The 21,053-nt window shown below is 51.8% G+C and overlaps 1 protein-coding gene across 1 annotated transcript in view; it reads right to left on the reverse strand.

Moving 5' to 3' along the window:
• Positions 1-265: 265 nt before the first annotated feature.
• The window catches only part of TTYH2 (tweety family member 2), a 28,773-nt gene continuing 7,985 nt past the window's right edge, over positions 266-21,053 (reverse strand). Inside the window, exons 2-14 of the mRNA XM_038757144.1 lie at positions 18,472-18,647; positions 18,075-18,186; positions 17,202-17,422; positions 14,884-14,979; positions 13,873-13,945; positions 9,929-9,998; positions 9,587-9,642; positions 8,584-8,676; positions 7,312-7,404; positions 6,339-6,481; positions 4,771-4,956; positions 3,669-3,747; positions 266-441 (exon numbers count right to left, since the gene is read on the reverse strand). Coding sequence (XP_038613072.1) covers positions 361-441; positions 3,669-3,747; positions 4,771-4,956; positions 6,339-6,481; positions 7,312-7,404; positions 8,584-8,676; positions 9,587-9,642; positions 9,929-9,998; positions 13,873-13,945; positions 14,884-14,979; positions 17,202-17,422; positions 18,075-18,186; positions 18,472-18,647 — 1,479 coding nt within the window. The 3' untranslated portion in view covers positions 266-360. The remainder of the gene's footprint in view (positions 442-3,668; positions 3,748-4,770; positions 4,957-6,338; positions 6,482-7,311; positions 7,405-8,583; positions 8,677-9,586; positions 9,643-9,928; positions 9,999-13,872; positions 13,946-14,883; positions 14,980-17,201; positions 17,423-18,074; positions 18,187-18,471; positions 18,648-21,053) is intronic.

A 21,053-nucleotide genomic window follows, 5' to 3' on the forward strand; every position in this document is an offset into this window, starting at 1 on the left:
TTCCCTCCCCCAGCCCATTTCCAGGAGAGGAGGACTGACTCAGAGAAGCAGCCTTTGAAAGATGCTGGAATCTGAGGAGTTGGAAAATCTCCTCCGCTCTGGACAGCTTGTGGTAATTCCTTTGGGATTTCCCCCGTTCAATTTCCTGCTCTCCCACCCCCCACCAATCCAGCATCTGGATACATCTATTCCTGCTTTCTCCAGGCAAGATGCCGTTCCGTTCCTGAAGTCCATGCAGTTTCCCACCCCCACCCGCCCACCCCCCATTTCCTTTGGTTTCTATTAAAGAAACGCAGCATGGCTTTTCAATTTAAAAGAAAAATGAAAACAAAAGAGGAGGAAGGACCCAGTGGAAGACTGTTAGGCTTGAAATTCATTCCCACAAGGCCTCAAGTGGTCGTCCGTGACGGAGAGGTACGTGGCCCTCATGCTGGGAGAATACTGAGGAGAGAGAGGAGAGTGAAGTTAGGCCTCAAAGCACCAACTCTACAAACGCTCAAGTCAGGCACCTTGGGTTGGTAGAAACAACCGTCATCCCACCCCAGCCACTGAAACTGGGCACCCACTTCACCATCCCAAATGCCAGTGGTGAAGACGGGGGCTCCCCCTCTTTCGCCTGCCTGGGCACCCAGGGGTAGGGGGTGACGATGACGACCTGCTTGCTAGTTGGCCTTGGGAGGAAAACGGAGCCACTTCCACCTCACTTGGTACCTCAAAGGGCGACCCAAATTTCGCAGACTACGAGTGACCCAGAGTAAGGAGCCAGGTCCTGGGGAGTGGGTGTATGTAGGAGATGAGGGATGCCTCTAGGTCTTTTCTCCTTCTGCTACCAGAACTAGCACTGCCACCTTGCCTGGCAACACTTGAGTCTGGTGACACTCTCGGGTGGCTTCTGCTGGCACTTCACAGCTAGCAGCTGGACCGTAGCTCTCTGGGCCTTTTGTTTCCAAGCATGTTTTCAGTCCCCGGGTGGCCAGATCCAAGTTATCAGAGCCCGGATAACCCAGCCTGAGATTATTCTGACTTTGGGATATTTGTGACACTGGCAAGCTCACAAGCGGCTTTGCCACTTGTCTGCTCTTTGGCCTTGGGTAAGTCACTTAACATCTCTGGGCCTCAGTTACCTCATCTGTAAAATGGGGATGAAGATTGTGAGCCCTCTGTGGGACAAGGACTGTGTCCAACCTGAATACCTTGTATCTACCCCAGTGTTTAGAACAGTGCCTGGCACATAGTAAGTGCTTAACAAATACCATTATTATTATTTTTATTATTATTTCTCCACCAGCTGCCTCATCAACCTGGAAACCCTTAGGGGCCCCTGCCAGTTTTGCTGTGGGGCAAGCTTCTCTCACTGGTGATGGGGCAGTCTTCCCAAGCTTCAAGATTAGTTCCTCTAATGCCAACCTGCTCACTGTACCTTGATCTCACCTATGTGACTGTCGATCTCTAGCCCATGTCCTGCCTCTGGTCTGGAATGCCCTCCCTCCTCATATCTGACAGGCAATCACTGTCCTCCTCTTCAAAGCCTTATTGAAGCCACATCTCCTCCAAGAAGCCTTCCCTGACTAAGCCCCCCCCCGCTTTCCTCTTCTCCCACTCCCTTCTGCATCACCCTGGCTTGCTCCCTTTATTCATCCCTCCCTCAGCCCCACAGCATTTATGTCCACATCCATAATGTATTTATATTAATGTCTGCCTCCCCCTCTAGACTGTAAACTATGAACTCTCCAATCTCATCACAGGGTTCAATCACTAAGGCCCAGCCAGAGAGTCAGACCAGTGGCCAGCCCCATTCTCCCCTGCCCCTGGAGTCACCCAGACCAGTGACACAATTTGAAATCAAGTACTGTAGTCAAGACAACGGGGAGGAGGGGTTCTGCCTACTAACACTACTATACTCTCCCAAGTGCTTACTACTTTCCCCTGCACCCATCAGGGATGAATAAATACTATAGATGGATTGCTTTGGTGCAAAAAATCAGAATTTGGGGGGGGGGGGGGGGCGGCGAGGGAGAGGCTTAGATAAAGAAATGGAGGGAGGAAAAGAGGAGAGGGAAGAAAAAGTGTGTGTGTGTGTGTGTGTGTGTGTGAGAGAGAGAGAGAGAGCGATAGAGCGTGGGGGGGGGAAGAGGAGAGGTATAGATAAAGAAGTAGAGACAGGAAAAGAAAGGGAAAGTAGAAAGAAAGAAACAGCTTGGCCTAGTGGAAAAATCACAAGCCTGGAAGTCAGAGGAGCTGGGTTCTAATCCTGGTTATGGTATTTATCTTCTGTGTGACCTTGGGCAAGTCGCTTCATTTCTCTGTGACTCTGCTCCCTCATCTGTAAAAAGGGGATCAAATCCTACTCTCTCCTACTTAGAATTGAGTCTCCAATGGGACAGGGACTATGTCCAACCTGATTAAATTATATTTACCCCAGTTCTTAGAACAGTGCTCGGCACATAGTAAGCACTTAACAAGTACTACAGTTCTGTTGTATTTCTCCCTGGGTTCCTCCCTTTGTGTTCCCGGTTAGGACACAAACCATAGAAAGGCTGGGCTGCAGATGGGACAATGGGAGGGAGAAAAAGCAAAGAAAAGAAAAAAGGAAAACTTACTCTCCATGGGAAAACTTAGCTCCCCCCAAATCGACGCAAAAACAGAGCAAAGGTTACAAAACAAAAGCGAGCTGCTTGGTATGGAGTTGCGGGGTGAGGGGGTGCTTGGGAAGAGGAGGTAGGGTTCATCGTTCCTTGGTTAGAACTCCTTTTGAGGTTGGTGAGGTTCAGTGAATGGTTAATTTTTTTTTTTTTTAAATGAGGGGGAAAAAAGCCTGCGAGTGGAAAATGAAAATAGCAGAAGCCAAGGCCCCATCCGTAATCTATATTAATACCTATCTCCAGTTCTACCCTGTAAGCTCCCTGTGGGCAGGGAATGTTTCTAACAAGTCTGTTATATTGCACCCTCCCAAATGCTTAGTACAGTGCTGTGCACACCATAAATGCTCAATAGATAAGATTGAGCCTGAGGAGAGGGAGGAATCTATTGGCTTTACATGCGCCCTCTCAGTTCTCAGGCAGCCATGTTACCTTAGAGGCATTTGGAATCAAAGGGGCGGGATTCAGGAGACTCAACTCTGTCTCTCCCTCGGGAACTTCCCTCTCCAATAGCTAAGCTTGTTATGACCAGGGAACATGTCTGCTAATTCTGTTGCATTGTACTCTCCCAGGCCCTTAGTACAGTGCTCTGCACATAGTAAGTGCTCAATAAATACCATTGATTAATTGATGGATTCTCATAGACACCTTCTTCACCTCTCATGTCTCTGCCTCATCTCTCTCCAGGCCCCCTTCCCCAATTTCTGTCAGCATGTTCCCCCTCCCAGGCTCTGCGCCCCTAGTCTGAAGCTTTTCTCCTGGGCTGCCCCAGAGACTGCATTTGGCCCCAGTCCAGCCTTGAGGAAAATGAACCAAGAAATCCCTACTTTTTTGGCCACTGCCCATCCATCCCTGCCCTCTGACAACATTCGCTCAGCCCCCTCTGCCAATCCCTCCCCCGACTCACCCCACGAATCCCCCAACCCCAGATGCCCATCCCTTCCCCCCAACCTTCACAGAGGGCCACCAAGACAGCATTAGATGGCGGCCGATCTCTAACCCCACTGGGGCCTTTGCAGTACAGCGTACCGTGGGGGGTGGGGAGCCTCTCCCGATCAGTGGGACATTTTCATAGCGTGGGTTTCCACCAAACAGTGCGGCCTGGTTCCTGTGGGGAGAGGAGAGGGTTCAGATGGAGGGAGCCGGCCAGAGAGGGGTGGGGAGGGGGCAGAGCCAGAAGTGGTTAGTCCCAGGTCACTCCCAGTGTGCTTTGGGAAGGGACCTATGAGTGGGAACAGGATGGCGTCTCTTCTGGACTCACAGAGGCCCGAGGTGGGATGGTGGGCTTGGGACCACCCTGAGGTGGGAAGGGTCCACTTCCGAACCCTCTCGAGACCCTGAGGTGTGGCCATAGTTAGTCCGGTCGAGGGTCAAGCTGGCTGGGGCAGATGGGGTGGAGGGACCGCCCCGCTCTCTCCCTCTGATCTGGAGACCTCCCTGCCACCTGTCTCTTCCCACTCTAGTCCATACTTCACTCTACTGCCCATATCATTATTCTACAGAAACATTCAGGACATGTTTCTCCACTCCTCAGAAACCTATTGTGGTTGCCCATCCACCTCCACATCAAACAGAAACTCCTCACCATCGGCTTTAAAGTACCGAAACGCCTCGCTGCTCTCCTACAACTGAGCCTGCAGACTTTGCTCCTCTAACGCCAACCTGCTCACTGCACCTTCATGTCATCTATCTCACCGCCGACCTCCCACCCACATCCTGCCTCCGGCCTGGAACACTCTCCCTCTTCCTAGACGACAGAAAATCACTCTTCCCCCCCCTTCAAAGACTTACTGAAGACATATCTCTTCCAAGAGGCCTTTCCTGACTGAGCCCTCCTTTCCTCTTCTCCCACTCCCTTTTACATCACCCTGACTTAATCCCCTTTTTCATCCCCCTTCCCAGCCCCACAGCACTTATGTGCCTATCTGTAATTTCTTTCTTTCTATTAATGTCCGTCTCCCCCTCTAGACTGTATGCTCATTGTGAGCAGGGAATGCATCTAGTATACTGTACTCTCCCAGGTACTTAGTACAGTGCTCTGCATGCAGTAAGCGCTCAGTGAATACGATTGACTGAGTGATTCAGAGAGGCTGGTGGGCACTTCCCACTTCATTCCCTGCCCGGGCCTCACATGTACTCGGAGACGGGGGCGTTGGAGACGGTCTGGGCGGGTGGCTGGAGGCTGGTCTGGCTGCCCAGGCTGCTGCTGTAGCTGCAGTAGCTGCGGAGGTGCCCGCGTGGGACCTGGTGCCCTGCCAGGCGCCGGGCCTGGGGGTTGAAGGGGTCGTCCTCGTCGATATCATCATAGTCCCGCTCTCTGTGTCAGGGGAGGGCAGACAGACAGTGGCCTGTTGGGGGCTGCTGAACCTGCAAGGGAGCCCAACTGAAGAGCCAGGGCTGCCCTTGGGCCAGGACACAAAATCCTGCCCATTTCTGGGCTGGGGTCTGAGCCCCCAGAACCATCAGAGGGGAAGAATCAGGCCTTGGGGTCGGATAGGGATGGGGAAAGGGCAGAATGAAACAGCAAAGCCCTATTGTTACCGAATTGTACTTTCCAAGAGCTTTGTACAGTGCTTGGCACACAGTAAGTGCTCAATAAATACCACTGAATGAATGAGAGCACGTCTTTTCCAGGAAGTCTTCCTTGATTAATCTCTTATCCCCCTACAGTGTCATCAATGCACTTGAGTCCAAATCCCCATAGCACTTAGGGACTCACCCCACACCCAGCCCTGTGGGCAGATCCTTATCTTCTGTCCCTTCCCCTATTTTTCTGCCTCCCTGCCTAGATTGTAAGATCCTGGAGGATGGGGATTGTGTCTTCCTGTGGGGAGAAGAGAGGGTTCGGATGGAGGGAGCGGGTGGGGACGGGGCAGAGCCAGAAATGACTACTACTGAAGCATACTCTCCCAAGTGCTTTGTCCAGTGCTCTGCACACAGTAAGTGCTCTGTAAACACTTGGGTGGACAGACTGAGCCAAGCCCCCCGACTTAATTGCTGTCACGGCTGCAGTAGCAGTTCCCATAGTTTCCAACTCCTAATGGGCTTGGGGAAAGGCTGTTGACATGGGAGTCTGAGGAGCTGGGTTCTAATTCCAGCTCCGCCACTTACCTGCTGCATGACCCTGGGCAAGTCACTTAACTTATCTGGGCCTCAGTTCCCTTATCTGCAAAATGGGAATTCAAAATCTGTTCACCTTCCTACCTAGACTGTGAGGCCCATGTACCACCTGATCATTTTATACCTAACTCAGTGCTCAGTACAGTCCTTGGCACACAATAAGCACTTCCAAAGTGCGTAATAGATTGCCTTGCCCTCAGTAAGGGCTCAGTAAATATCACTGTTTGCTTATTATTCCTTTTTAATGGTATCTCTTAAAGGCCAGGCACTGTACTAAGCACTGGGGTAGGTACCAGCTAATCAGATTGGGCACAGTCCATGTCCCAGTTGGGAATCACGGTCTTAATCCCCATTGAAGAGATGAGGTAACTGAGCACCAGAGAAGTGAAGAGACTTGTCCAGAGTCATACAGCAGACAGGTGGAGGATCCGGGATTAGAAACCAGATCTGTGCCATGCTGCTTCAGGTATTATTATCTGGGGTTCAGAAAACCATGTTGAGGTTCTGGTGGGAACCTCAGGAGGCTGGAGTTTCCCCGGCGTGCCAACCCCTGGCCTGGCTCCTCCTCCGCCCCCCCACCTGACGACCAGCTGCTTCCAGCCCCGAGGCACGGCGCAGATCATGGTGGAGAAGGCTGCCACGGCCAGGAGGGAGAACAGCATGAGATAGAGCAGCCCCTCCAATCCGTCGTAGCAGATGCCAGTCAGCGCATCCAGGTAGTCCTGTGAATGAGGGACAGGAGAACAGCCAATCACTCAGGGCCCGGGGTACCCCGGCTTTACCCAGGTCCCTCTCTCCTCGAGGGCCCTCTGGTCCTGATCCCCTTCAGAATTTGCTCAGAGAACCTCCCAGGCCACCTGCCCGGGCCCTCAACCCAATAGGAGGGCACAGGGGGAGGCTCGCTGACATTCTGAATACGGAGCACCCCTCTTCCCTGGAAGCAGAGGATGTTGGGAAGAAGGAGCCGCCCACTCCCGCTTCCTCCTCGGGGCCTCTTGTCAGTCCCGAAGGCCAGCATTTCTGGTGAGGTGGCGGGGCCTAACGGAGAAAGCCCGGGCCTGGGAATCAGGAGACCTGGGCTCTAAAGTCAGCTCCTCCACCCATCTGCTGTTTGGCTTGGGCCGGTCTCTTAGTTACCTAATTCCTCATCTGTACCATGGGGATACAATGGCCATACTCCTGATTTTGACACCCCTCTACATGTTTTGTTCTGTTGTTCTGTCTCCCCCTTCTAGACTGTGAGCCCGTTGTAGGGTAGAGACTGTCTCTACTTGTACTTCCCAAGTGCTTAGTACAGTACTCTGTACATGGAAAGTGCTCAATAAATACAATTAAATGACTACTCCCTCCCGGTGACTCCAATGTGGGACAGAGATTGACCAATCTTGCACCTATCCCAGTGGCTAGTACAGTGCTTGGCACATAGTAAGTACTTAAGCACTATTATCATTGTCAGCGCTTAGTACAGTGCTCTGCACACAGTAAGCGCTCAATAAATATGATTGAATGAATTAATTTCCGGGAGTGCTCGGATTCAGAACCACCCAGCTACCTTGTGCAGTCCCCTGCAGTCCAACAAGGCGGTCAACTGGTGAAGACTGGACTCCGATGAGTTTAGCATGAGTTGAACCCCCAGCAAGTCTTTCTGTGGTGGGACAAAATGGGGTTGGGGGATCCTGTCTCAGGCCAGGCTCTTTTTCCTCCCCAGCTCCCCAGACCTCATCCGATTCCCTCTCTTCTCACCCTGGATACCCCTCAACCCCCTTCAAACCGGCCAAACCCCAGCTCTCCCCCTCTGCAGAGTCCTCCTGACAACCCACTTCCTCCAGAAGGTCTTCCCTGAATAACCCTCATCTTCTCCGGCTGCATCCCCCCAGAGCCGCTCTAAGCTTTTAGTTGACTTTTTGAAAGATTAATTTATACCTATTGATTTATTTTTTTCATTCTATACCTTTGCCATAGTGATTGGGGAGCTTGTGTCTGTCAGTCTCCTTTGTTAGACTCCTTGAGGCAGGGACTGTGTTGACTAATTATTTTGTGCTCTCCCAAATTCTTAATCCAGTGCTCTGCACATGATAGAGGGTCAGTAAATACCACTGATTGATAGGTAGTGGTTTTCAGACCTGTTGCTGGGCTGGGTATCTTACTCAACTGTACTCTGATGCATTCAGTGCAGTGCTCTATGCACCGAAAGTGGGTAGAGCACCGGGATGTTGCCTACTGGAAAGAGCAAGAGCCTGGGAGAAGGGCCCGGGTTCTAATCCCGGCTCGGCCACTTGTCTGCTGGGCGACCTTGGGCAAATCACTTCACTTCTCTGGGCCTCAGTTCCCTCATTTGAAAAATGGGGATTAAAAATGCTACCCTATGTTGGATGTTAATTGCATCCTAGTTGTATCCAGAACTTAGGTACAGTGCCTGGCACAAAGTGCTTATTAAGTACCATTTTAAAAAAAAGAAAGACGCTCAATAAACACCCCTGACTGATGCTTGGGAATTCTACTTCTTTCACTATTTGTGAACAACTTGGGTGACCCGCCTACTTCATTAGACTGTAAGCTTCCCAAGGGTAGGGATCATTTCCTGAATAGTTACTGTGTTCTCCCAGTCTTTTATTGCATTGCTACAAGTCCCACGGGTGCTCAATAAAGCAGGATTGGGTGAAAGCAGAGAACTGAGGCAGGGTACAATTGGGGGTCAAGGGGGCCTCAGATTCTAGGACATCGGGAGAGGATCAGGATGGGACCCGAGGATGTTAGGAAGGCCCAGATTGGCTACTGCCCAGTCCCTTCGGGAAGCGAGCCAGTTCTCCCTCCTCCCTGTTACCTCGGCTGTGGGGAACACAGGTACAGCAAACTGCCACAGCCCTCGCACCTGGATCTGCATCGTGTTCAGCGAGCGCTGGAAGATGGTGAGGGCCTGGATCGCCAAAGACCAACAACCACCCTGTGAGCCGGACACTTTCTCCAGTTCCGTCTTGCCCCCCGCTCCTCTGGCCCCTGTAAGGAACCTCAACACTGCCAGAAATCCCCAGCGCCAGCCCTAGTCCAACCTGCCAGTGGTACTGCCCACCACGCATGCACAGTTGCCCCTGAGGATGCTGGGAGCTGTGATCGAGGGCAACCAGACTCGGGTCCATCGTAGCCTCTATTCTGGTCCGGGAGTGTCTGAGCCTCCCCTAGGGTGGATGGTCCCTCTAGACTGTAAGCTCATCAGAAGGTAGATTCAGGAAGGGGAAGCGGGGGAAGGACCAGGGACCAAAATGCAGAACTCCGTCAATTAGGATCCCAACCCTGGACCCCAGTGAGCTGGGCCTTGGCGGGGACCTGCAGAGCAGAGGAGGTGGTCTAACCTTATCAAACATCCCTAACCATAAGTGAGGAGGGGTCTCAGAACCTGCAGGTATCAATAATAGGGAAGCAGTGTGACCTAATGGAACGACCATGGGTCTGGGAGAAGAGGATGTGCGTTCTAATCCTGGCACTGCCACTTGTCTGCTGCGTGACTTTGGGCAAGTCGCTTCATTTCTCTGTGCCTCAGTTACCTCATTTGTAAAATGGGGATTAAGACTGCGGTCCCCATGTGGGGACAGGGACTGTGTCCAACCTGATTAGCACATCTCTATCCCAGAGCTTCATACGGTGCCTGGCACAGAGTGAGCGCTTAACAAATATCACAAATAATAAAGCCAGGTTCTGAGCCCAAATGCCAAGTCTGGGTGACCAGAGACCGGATGTCCCAGAGTAGGGGGTCGGGGAACCTCTGAGGACCCAAGAAGGTTCTGGGGTAGCTGCATCTGGGGAGGGGTTAGGGGTAGGAGGAGACCTACCTGCTGAAATGGGCTGCTCAGACTCTTGCTGCAGTGCAGGTAATAACGGGCCACCTCTGAAAGGCAAGTCTCATCACCATTCCCAGCCCGCCCAACACCGCCCTCTCCCCCGATGGGATCCTGAGGACATTGCTGGGGCAGCGAGGACTGCTTAGACCCAAAGAGAGCAAGCCACCCCCGCTGCTGGGTCACAGAGTGCTCCCAGAGCTCAGTCTCGGGAAGGGAGGGTGGTTGTGGTCAGAAGAGGCTAAGCCCATTTAGAGAAATCCCCCAAGTTTGCACAAACTCTCTCTCCCTCTCTTCCACCTCCCCTCTCCGCCCCCTGCCCATATTCCTTCTTACCTGAGCTGATGTGATCCTGAGTAGCATTCAAGATGAACTGGTCTGGGGCCACACAGAAATCACTGGTGCCCTGAGGAAGGAGGAGAGGCAGGGTGGGGATTGGGTGAGACCGACCCAGGAGGCCAAGCTTAGCTCCCTCGGCAAGGGATCAGGCCGCGAGGGGGATGGTAGGCCCAGCCTTTCTCCGTGGGAATTATTAATAATAATAATAAGCACTTACTCTGTACCAAGGACTGCTCTAAGCGCTGGGGTAGATACAGGGTCATCATGTTGCCCCACGCGGGGCTCACAGTCTTACATTTTACAGATGAGGTAACTGAGGCACAGTGAAGTGACTTGCCCAAAGTCAAACAGCTGACAAGTGGTGGAGCCGGGAATAGAACCCATGACCTCTGACTCCCAAGCCTGGGCTCTTTCCACCAAGCCACGCTGCTTCTCCCAGGAATGTGTCTACTAACTCTGCTGTATTGTACCCTCCCAAGTGCTTAGTGCAGTGCTCTGCACACAGTAAATGCTCAATAAATGCAATTGATTGAGCCTGAGGGGAGGGAGGAACGGATCGGCTACATACACGTGTGGCTTAGTGGAAACAGCAGGGGCTCAGAAATCAAAGGACATCAGTTCTAATCCTGGCTCCGCCGCTTGCCTGCTGTGTGACTGCGTGACTGTGAGTCCCCTGTGGAACAACCTGATTAACTTGTATCTGCCCCAGTGCTTAGAACAGTGCTTGGCACATAGTAAGCGCTTAACAAATACCATCATTATTATTACTCTCTGTGCCTCAGTGACCTCATCCGTAAAATGCGGATTAAAGTGTGAGGCTCACTTGGGACAACCTGATTACCCTGTTTCTATCCCAGTACTTAGAACAGTGCTCGGCACATCGCAACGCTTAACAAATACCATTATTATTGTAATGGGAGTCAGGACCTGTTCTCCCTTCTGCCTAGTTTGTGAGCCCATTGTGGACAGGGAACCAACTCTGTTATATTGTACTCTCATGCATTCATTCAATCACATTCATTGAGCGCTTACTGTGTGCAGAGCACTGTACTAAGCACTTGGGAAGTACAAGTCGGCAACATATAGAGACGGTCCCTACCCAACAACGGGCTCACAGTCTAGAAGGGGGACACAGACAACAAAACAAAACATGTAGACAGGTGTCAAAATCGTCAGAGCAAATAGAATTATAGCTATATGCACATCATTAACAAAATAAATAGAATAGTAAATATGTACAAGTAAAATAAGTGCTTAGTAGAGTGCGTGCTCAATAAGTACAATTGATTGATTGATTGATGTGGGACAGGGACTGTGACTAACCTGCTTATCTTCTATCTACCCCTACGCTTAACATAGTGTTTAGCATAGAGTAAGCGCTGAACCTGTGAAGCAGCATGGCCCAGTAGAAAGAGGAGCCTGGGAGCCAGAGGGACCTGGGTTCTAATCCCAACTCCGCCACATGTCTGTTGGGTGACCTTGGGCAAGTCACTTCACTTCTCTGTGTCTCATTTACCTCATCTGTAAAATGGGGATTAAGATTATGAGCCCCAAGTGGGACACGGACTACATCCAACCAGATTATTTTATATCTATCCCAGCGCTCAATACAGTGCCTGGCACATAGTAAGTGCTGAACAAATACCATTAAAAAAAAGGAAAACATGCTGTGCCGCAGTTATTGTTGTAAAAAGGGGGAAAATAGGTATTTGGGTACAGGGTTGGATGAGCTACGCCTCTGCCCCTACGAGGATGAAGTTCAAGGGGGATCTGGGCCTGATTTGGGTGGAAAGTGGAACGCTAATATCGTGAGAGAACAGATTTTTTTTCCAGGCTTTTGTCCCCACCTCCACGGCTGTTGCTGCTGCTGCCCTGGCTTCACTCCAAACCAGGCAAGGCGGGGTGGGAAGGGGGCAGGATTATAACTGCCTAGATCCAATCGCCTGGCAGGAAAGCCCGAAAAGCAATCGGCTGGCATCGTCAGCACCGGCAGATCTGAGGCCCGTGGACACCGAGCCCTGGACGAGGCTCACAAAGGGTGCATTAAATGAGGATCCTAAGTATTCCCTCTGGTCTAAACACAAACTGGGAATGCGAGCAAACAAATCCAAGGGCAGAAGGAGGACCCCGGCACCCCCAGCAAACCTAAGGAGGTGCTGGAAGCATTGTCATTGCCCCTTGGCATAGGCCCAGGAAGACAGAAAGAATGTGTCTCCACTTTGGAGAGATTTCTGTTAAAATAGGCTAAAATAGCACATCACTTGGGCAGCACAACAGGGAAGCAGCATGGCCTGGTGGAAAGAAACCAGGCCTGGATATCAAAGCACCGATTCTCACCCCAGCTCTGCCAATTACTTTCTGTGTGAGCTTGGGCAAGCCCACCAGAGCTTCCCCTCCCTCAGGCCTGAGCCTGGACTCAGGATGGACTGAGGTAGCTTTGCTCTTCACTGGCTGGAGGCAACCTCTCACAAGGGTGGTGGGGGCTCAGGACCTCTGAAGATGGTTCTGCAGCTCTGCCATTCTTGCAGAGCTGGGCTCGGCCGGAGAGGGCTGGGCTGAGCTCTGTGGCCAAAACAAAGCCCTCCACAATAATCCCTTGGCAGATCAAAACACCCCTCCCCATCTCCTCCTCCCTCTGCTGCCTATTAAAATGCATCAGGATTTCAAATTCTATCAAAGGCCCATTCAGCTCCATGTCTTTCTCTCACCCTCCAACACACAAGGGCCTCCCTAACCAAATTAGGGAAATTGCCTCTTGCTATTTCTCTCCCTCTTGCTCACTGACTCTCCCTCTTTCTCACACTCTTCCTCTCTCTACCTCTCCCTCACTCTCACACTCTCCCTGTCTCTCACTATCACACTTTCTCTCCCCTGTCACTTTTTCTTTAATTCTCCTCTCACACTTTTTCTCTGATTCTCTTCTCACTCTCTCACTCTCTTCTCACACTTTTTCTCTCTTCTCACACTCTTCTCTCACTTTTTCTCTAATTCTCTTCTCACTCTCTTCTCACACTCTTTCTCTCCTCTCACACTCTTCTCTCACTCTTTTTCTCTTTTTCACACATTCTCTCACACTCTTTCTCTCTCACACATTTTCTCTCTCACACTCTTTCTCTCTCAGACTCCAGGCACAGCCAGGCTCAGAGATGAAAGCAGGGCTGTTCCTTGAAGCATTAAGCCTGCAACCAGAGAGAGAAGCCTGGGCCTCTCTGCCAATGCCAGTCGCTCTTGGCAATGGCTCCTATGAGTCTCCAGAGATGGCACGGGATTCTCCATTTGGGCCAGCAGAGCCCCTCCTCTGATTTGCCAACTGGAGAACTACAGGGTCAAAGACATGAGGCATTGGTTCTCTGTTCCTTTCTGCCCCCTCCCCTGGCAGGGCAGTGTGGTCTAATGGAAAGAGCACAGGTCTGGTAATCAGAAGACCTGGGTTCTAATCCTGACTCCACCACTTGCCTGCTGTGGGACAATCAGTTCACAGCTCTGGGCCTCAGTTTCCCCACTTGTAAAATGGGGTTAAGAGCTCTTTTCTTCCTCCCCTGGCACTTGGACTGTGTCCGACCTGATTATCTCATATCTACCCAAAAGTCGGCGCATAGTAAGTGCTTAGCAAATACCATAATTCCTCTTAGACACCAAAAGTCAGGCTGGTCATCACTCTGCACCCCCATGGCCGAACGGCTGGGATCTGCACAGCAGAACTCAGACTTGGGTTTTCAGCCTCAGCAGGAAGCCTCAGAGACCCACAGTGATGGAAAGAACCACAATTTTGCCAGGAGGGTGTGGATGGGGGTGGGCGTTAAGTGGCTACTCAGATTTCCTCCCCGATTTGTCTCAAGGCAATTGGACCGCCGGCTGGACAGCTGGCTGGTTGCCCACAAACCCAGTGACCTGAGATGGAGAGGACAGGACAGACAAACCGTTGCCTGTCGAAAACTCACCACCGCGGCGGCCGAGGCAGCCGCCAGAGAAGCCCAGCTGAGCAGCAGCGTCAGAAATCCACAGCAGAGCGTCCTGAGAGACCCAGACAGAGGCACAAATCAGACCGCCAGCCCAGCATCCCTTGAGGTTGCCTTGCCAGGGCCCCCGGCCCTGTCACAGCCATGGACCTGGGCCCACCCATCCCCAGAGAGCATCCCAAACACCATGGCTTCAGGCCTGCAACATGGGATATTTATTCCTGTTGGGCCAGAGGTCCCCCTCCCACCTTCCTAGACCCCGCTAACTGCTCTCTTGGATGAAGGGGATCTGGCCAACTGCGGAAGAAACGCTAACGAGCTCAGAGAAAACTGCAGGATGATCTGGAAGAAGCTCGCCGAGCACAATGGCTAGATTCCTCGAAAATTCCCCGCTCTTCCATCATTGAGAGGAGAGGAAAGGGCAGATTATAGTCACATCAGCGGGAAGGAGGTGGATATGAAAACTCACCCCCATCTTCAGAGTGGGGTGAGGCCCTGTTCTGATGTGATTTCCCTCCCCCGGGACACAATAAAAAGCGGGCGGGAAGGAAAATAAAATCATCCCATTGCTCAACCAACTGTGGCAGGGCAGGCGACTCAGTCCATTGAGGAATCCGCTTCTAGACTGTTAGCTCGTTGTGGACAGGGAAGGACAGGGAATATGTCTGTTTATTGTTATATTGGACTAAGGTGATCAGGACTGCTAGAGAGCTGAGTATGGCCCAGCATTCTCTGCATTACCCCAAAGGCTGTATCAGCCCCTCACCCCCCGGGGCCACCACCACCATCCCACCTCTAAAGGCTCTTCCCACCCCTTCCTCATCCACGGCAGCCCCCAGTGTGAGGGTGAGGTGGAGGAGGGACACGGTGACAGGGGTGGGAAGCCGAACCCCGGATGTCCAAACTTGCCCACTTCCAGAGGGCCCAGTTTGGGCCAGATGCACCCAGTCCCAGCCTTGGCAGGGGGGCGGTCACCCGGGAGTACACACTCACATGACCATGAGATATTTGGAGCGCTTAGCCAACCCCAGGCAGGCCACAAGGCAGGTCACCAGGTCCAGGATGAAGAGCAGGAGGTAAGACAGCCACCTGGGAGAAGGAGGATGGGGAATGAGGCCCCAACTTGTGCCCTTCTGTGTTTGGGCACTCCCTTCTTTGCCCTGCCTGGGTTTTTTTTTCAGGGGGTACTTGTTAGGTGTTTATTATGTTCCGGGCACTGTGCTAAGCGCTGGGGTAGATACAAGATAATAGGGTCAGACATAACCCCATCCTTTATGGGGCTCACAGTCTAAACAGGAGGGAGAAGAGGTATTGCAGTCCCATTTTACAGATGAGGTAACTGAGGCACAGGGTTGTTAAGTGACTGGCCCTAGGTCACCCAGTTCCCATTCGCACCCATTCTCCTGCTCCAGATGTAAGCTCGTTGTGGGTAGGGAATATGTCTGTTTATTGTTGCATTGTACTCTCCCAAGTGCTTAGTACAATGCCCTGCACACAGTAAGTGCTTATTCAATACAATTGAATGAATGCATGGTGAGCTGTAAACAACTACCGCAATTATTATTACTGCTACTATTTTTGAACAAGGAAGTGTGAACTGCAGTACAGTTAAGGATTACAGTTAAGGATCCCTTCCCACCCAAATAAAAATTCCATCTCCCTCCTTTCTATCTGTCCTGCTCCAAATCCTCAGGTTTGCTTCTTTCATTACCTCCACCCTCAGGCCAGAGTTTTGATGATGATGGTGATGATGGTATTCATTAAGTGCTTACTGTGTGCCAGGCACTGTACTAAGCGCTGGGGTAGGTACATGCAAATCGAGCTGGACACAGTCCCTCTTCCATGTTGGGCTAACAGTCTCAATCTCCAATTTACAGATAAGGTAATTGAGGCCCAGAGAAGTAAAGTGACTTGCCAAAGGTCACATAGCAGACAAGTGGCGGAACCGGAATTAGAATCCATGACCTTCTGACTCTTAGGCCCTTGCTCTTTCCACCGAGCAATGTTGCTTCTGCAGAGCAGTGGAGGGGCAGTGGGATGAGAAAGAGAAAGAGAGGGGTGAATGGGGTGGGGCTGTGGGAACTTTTCTTTTTAGTCACCAAAGAGGAAAGTCTTTTGATCATTATTTCGCCCCAGGCAGGAGCCTAAGTGATTGATTCCTCCGCTCTTTTCACCGTCAATGGTTTTCTGCTTGGGTAACACCACCAAAAGGGTGAAAAAGCCGAAGGGGGAGGGGAGGCCAGGGCAAGAAGGGAGATGAGCCGGAGGGAAGATCCCTCCCTCATGCTGGCCAACCCGATCCCTTCAGCCCCCTGCTTCCCAATTAAAAGGGCCCAATTAAAATCCTATCCAGACACTAAGTGCAGGCCTGTCAGCTCAGGGCCCTTAGTAGCCTCTGGGCTCCTCCCACGCCCCTCAAACAGCCTGGGTCCCCACTTGTACATATTTACTATTCTATTTATTTTGTTAATGATGTGCATATAGCTATACTCCTATTTGTTCTGACGATTTTGACACCTGTCTACATGTTTTGTTTTGTTGTCTGTCTCCCCGTTCTAGACTGTGAACCCGTTGTCGGGTGGGGACCGTCTCTATTATGTTGCCGACTTGTACTTTCCAAGCACTTAGTACAGTGCTCTGCACACAGTAAGCGCTCAATAAGTACGATTGAATGAATGACTGAATGGAGCATCCCCCCACCACTCCCATCACAGCTTCCCAGGAATGCCAGGGTCATCCTGGAGGAAGGGGATGGGCCAGATGCCTTGTACTGCCTCTTTACATTATATATTATAAATTATTTATTTCTGGTAATGTCTGTCCCCCCCTTCTAGACTTGAGGCTCATTATGGACAGGGAACGCATCTGCTAATTCTGTTTTATTGCACTGTCCCAAGTGCTTAGGACAGCGCTCTGCACAGACTAAGCGCTCAATAAATTTATATTTATTGAACGCTTACTGTATGCACAGCACTGTACTAAGTGCTTGGGAAGTACAAGTCGGTGACATATACAGACAGTCCCCTACCCAACAGCTGGCTCACAGTCTAGAAGGGGGAAACAGACAACAAAACAAAACATGTGGGCAGGTGTCAAAATCGTCAGAACAAATAGAATAAAAGCTAGATGCACATCATTAACAAAATAAATAGAATAGTCAATATGTACTAGTAAAATAAATAAAGTAAAATAAAATAAAGTAAAATAAATACCATGGACCGTTTGATTGATCTGGAGCTACAGCAGAGCCCTCAGCCCAGCCCCACCAGCCCGGACTCCCCACTTTCAGCTGGCGATGGCGGCCCCCTCACCTGTAGTACTCCCCATAGCTGGTCTCGCTGACCACCTCAGTCAGCTGGGCCCGGACTGGCTGCCAGACGGGCAGCCCGGAGAGCTGCCCAACTATATTCCCCGCCATCTGCTGCAAGAAACTCAGCGTCTGCACGTAGTCGCCGCGGGCGGCAAAGATCTCGTTGAGGCGGGAGAGGTGCTGTCCCAGGCCCACTTGCATCTTCAGGGTGGTGACCTCCACCTGTAGCCAGATGGACGGAAGGAGGGATGGAGGTGGGGACAGAGGAAGCTGAGGCCTTGGGGTTGGCCCAGTGATGTCTGGCTGGAGAGTCAGGACAGCAGGAATTTCTAGTTTCCAAGCCTGGGCCCCCTAAGCCATTTTCCCCTTCATTTTCCCCAGTTAGAAAATGGGAGTGAATGGACCCGGCTTCTTTGGTGGCCCCATTGTTTCCCTGCAGACTGTCAGGGTTCAGGGGCTCTACCTCAGCCCCCCTAACCCACCGGGGCAGGGGGTGGGAGGGAGGAGAAGGAGGAGGGTGCAGCCCCTCAGGGCCTAACAAAACACTGGCATAGCTGGGCCTGGGAGTCAGAAGGTCATGAGTTCTAATTCCCACTCTGCCGCTTGTCTGCTTTGTGACCTCAGGCAAGTCACTTCACTTCTCTGGGCCTCAGTTCCCTCATCTGTTAAACAGAGATTGAGACTGTGAACCCCACGTGGGACAGGGACTGTAACAAGCCCGACATGCTCGTATCCACCCCAGCGCATAGTCTAGTGCCTGGCACATAGTAAGCACTTAACAAATACTACAATTATTACTATTCTTATGCTCTGGGTCTGTCCGCACCCCCTCACCAAGGGTAGCCACCCACCCCCACAAGCTGGGAGGCCTTACCAGGGTGTCAATTCCAGAGAGGGTGTGGTTGGCATTGTCTAGAGAGTAGATCAGCTGGTACACCCCATCGTTGGTCTCGCTGTTCCCGTAGAATCCCACTCCAACTGCCGCGCTGTTGGGCAGAGCCGAGGATGGAGAAGAAGGGAGGGCAGGGGAATGGCACCCAAGTCCTAGCCTAGGGCAGCTCCCTCCTGGCCCAGGGCATCCCTGAAGAGGAGGGGGATATCCCAGCTGGGGATGGGGGCGTCCACCCATTCTCCCCCACAGGGCAGCTGGAGTGGCCCTAAGAACTATAGATTGGCTGTGGAGAGGGCCCCTCTCACCCTGAGGCCTCACAGGCACCCGGTCCCAGCCCCCAGGGGTGGCCTGTAGGGTGGGAGGCCTTCGGGCAACTCACCAGCAGAGGAGGCCGGCCACCACGGCAAACCAGGTGACGCAGCAGGAGTCAGGCCGCTTGGTCTCCACGGCCCGGTCTGGCCGGCGGCGGCAGCACAGGCAGCTCACGTAGGTCACCAGGAATATCAGGTTCAGGCCCAGGCAGGCGGCGGCCACCAGCACCAGGAACAGCAGGGACTGAGGGGACGTGGTGACTCACGGTCAGACCTCACTGTGGGCCGGGAATGTGCCTGTCTGAGGTAGAAGCGTACTCTCCCAAGCATTTAGTACAGTGCTTGGCACACAGTAAGCGCTCAATAAATCAGAGGGAATGAAAGGACCCCAGCTGGAGCTAAGGTGGAGATGGCAGGACGAGGGGACTCTCCTAGGGAGCAGCGGAAGGGGAGAAGCCCTCTCTGGTACCACAGTCTTCCCAAAACCTTCCTCTCCCACACACACCCCAGGCGCTTCTGGGGATATGCCCGGGGCGCTGAGATAAAGTAGCCCCCGAGGCTCCAGTGCCCCACAGTGGGTAGGGGGACGGGCCCTTCCCTGGAACCCACCTGGCCAAGCTCACCTCCTCCAAGAGGCCTTCCCAGACTGAGCCCCCTTTTCCCTCCCCTCCTCCCCACCTCCCCAGCCCTACCTCCTTCCCCTCCCCACAGCACCTGTATATATGTTTGTACAGACTTATTACTCTATTTTACTTGAACATATTTACTATTCTATTGATTTTGTTAATGATGTGCATTTAGCTTTAATTCTATTTGTTCTGACGACTTGACACCTGTCCATATGTTTTGTTTTGTTGTCTATCTCCCCCTTCTAGACTGTGAGCTCATTGTTGGGTAGGAACCTTCTCTATATGTTGCCATCTTGTACTTCCCAAGCGCTTAGTACAGTGCTCTGCACACAGTAAGCGCTCAATAAATACGATTGAATGAACGGCCAGGAGCCCTGGTGGGCTTCAGACAGACCAGGAGATGTCTTAGCAGCTTCTCTTCCCTCTCCCTCCCTTTTCACCCAGAGAGTCCTGAGATCACCTCACCGCCGGGGTGGGCTGGGGGGCCTGGCCTGCCCAGAGACCACAGACTCTCAGGTCAGCAGGGACACCCCTAACAATTCCTCACCCACTGCAATCTGTAAAGGGGTTCTCAGGTTTGGACCCCTCCTCTTTGCTTCGACCTTCTCCGTCGGGGTTAGAGAAACCCTGGTAATAATGGTGATAAAAATCAGGGGGGTATTTGTTAAGTGTTTACCCTGCCAAGCACTGAGCTAAGCGTTGGAGTAGATACAAAATCATCAGGTCGGATTCAGTCCTTGTCCCCCATGGGGCTCACCACAACAGCGTTGCTCAGTGGAAAGAGCCCGGGCTTTGGAGCCAGAGATCATGGGTTGAAATCCTGGCTCCACCAACTGTCAGCTGTGTGACTTTGGGCAAGTCACTTCACTTCTCTGTGCCTCATTTACCTCATCTGTAAAATGGGGATTAAGACTGTGAGCCCCCCGTGAGACAACCTGATCACTTTGTAACCTCCCCAGCGCTTGGAACAGTGCTTTGCAGATAGTAAGTGCTTAATAAATGCCATTAAAAAAAACCCCCAAAACAGTAACCTCAATGTGGGCAAGGAATGTATCTGTTTATTGTTGCATTGTACTCTCCCAAGCGCTTAGTACAGTGCTTTGCACACAGTAAGCGCTCAATAAATATGATTGATTGAATGAGTGAACAGGTATTGAATGCCCACTTTGCAGATGAAAAAACTGAGGCCCAGACAAGCTTAGTGACTTAGCCAAGGCCACATAGAATGCAAGTTGTGGAATGGGACGAGAACCCAGGTCCCCTGATTCCCGAGTCTGGGCCCTGTCCACGAGGCCATGTCAGTGATTGGAGGGCATGGGTGGGGAGGGAGGAGACTCCTTCTGGACTGCAAGCTTGTTGTGGGCAAGGAATGTGCCTACCAACTCTGTTATATTGTACTCTCCAAACTGCTTTGTACAGTGCTTTGCATGCAGGAAGCGCTTAATAAATACCATTGATTGATTGACTCAGCACCCCCCGACCCAGGTGGGCCTCGTGCTCCCACACAGGACCAATCCGATGGAGAAGCGGCATGGCACAGTGGCTAGAGCACTGGAAGTCAGAAGGTCATGAGTTCTAATTCTGCCTCTGCTACTTTCCTGCTGTGTGACCTTGGGCAATTCATTTCACAGCTCTGTGCCTCAGTTATCTCATCTGTAAAATGGGGATCGAGACTGTGAGCCCCAGATGGGACAGGGACTGTGTCCAACCTGATTTCCTTGTATCCACCCCAGTAGAGAAGCAGCATGGGTCAGTGGAAAGAGCAAGGGCTTTGGAGTCAGAGGTCATGGGTTCAAATCCCAGCTCCACCACTTGTCAGCTGTGTGCCTTTGGGCAAGTCACTTAACTTCTCTGGGTCTCAGTTACCTCATCTGTAAAATGGGGATTAAAACTGTGAGCCCCAAGCGGGACAACCTGACACCTTGTAGCCTCCCCAGCACTTAGAACAGTGCTTTGCACATAGTAAGTGCTTAATAAATGCCATTATTAATTAATTATTAATTACTTAGTATGGTGCTTGG

The sequence above is a fragment of the Tachyglossus aculeatus genome, chromosome 15 (genome assembly GCF_015852505.1).
Source record: "Tachyglossus aculeatus isolate mTacAcu1 chromosome 15, mTacAcu1.pri, whole genome shotgun sequence".
In the NCBI taxonomy this organism is placed as follows: Eukaryota; Metazoa; Chordata; class Mammalia; order Monotremata; family Tachyglossidae; genus Tachyglossus; species Tachyglossus aculeatus.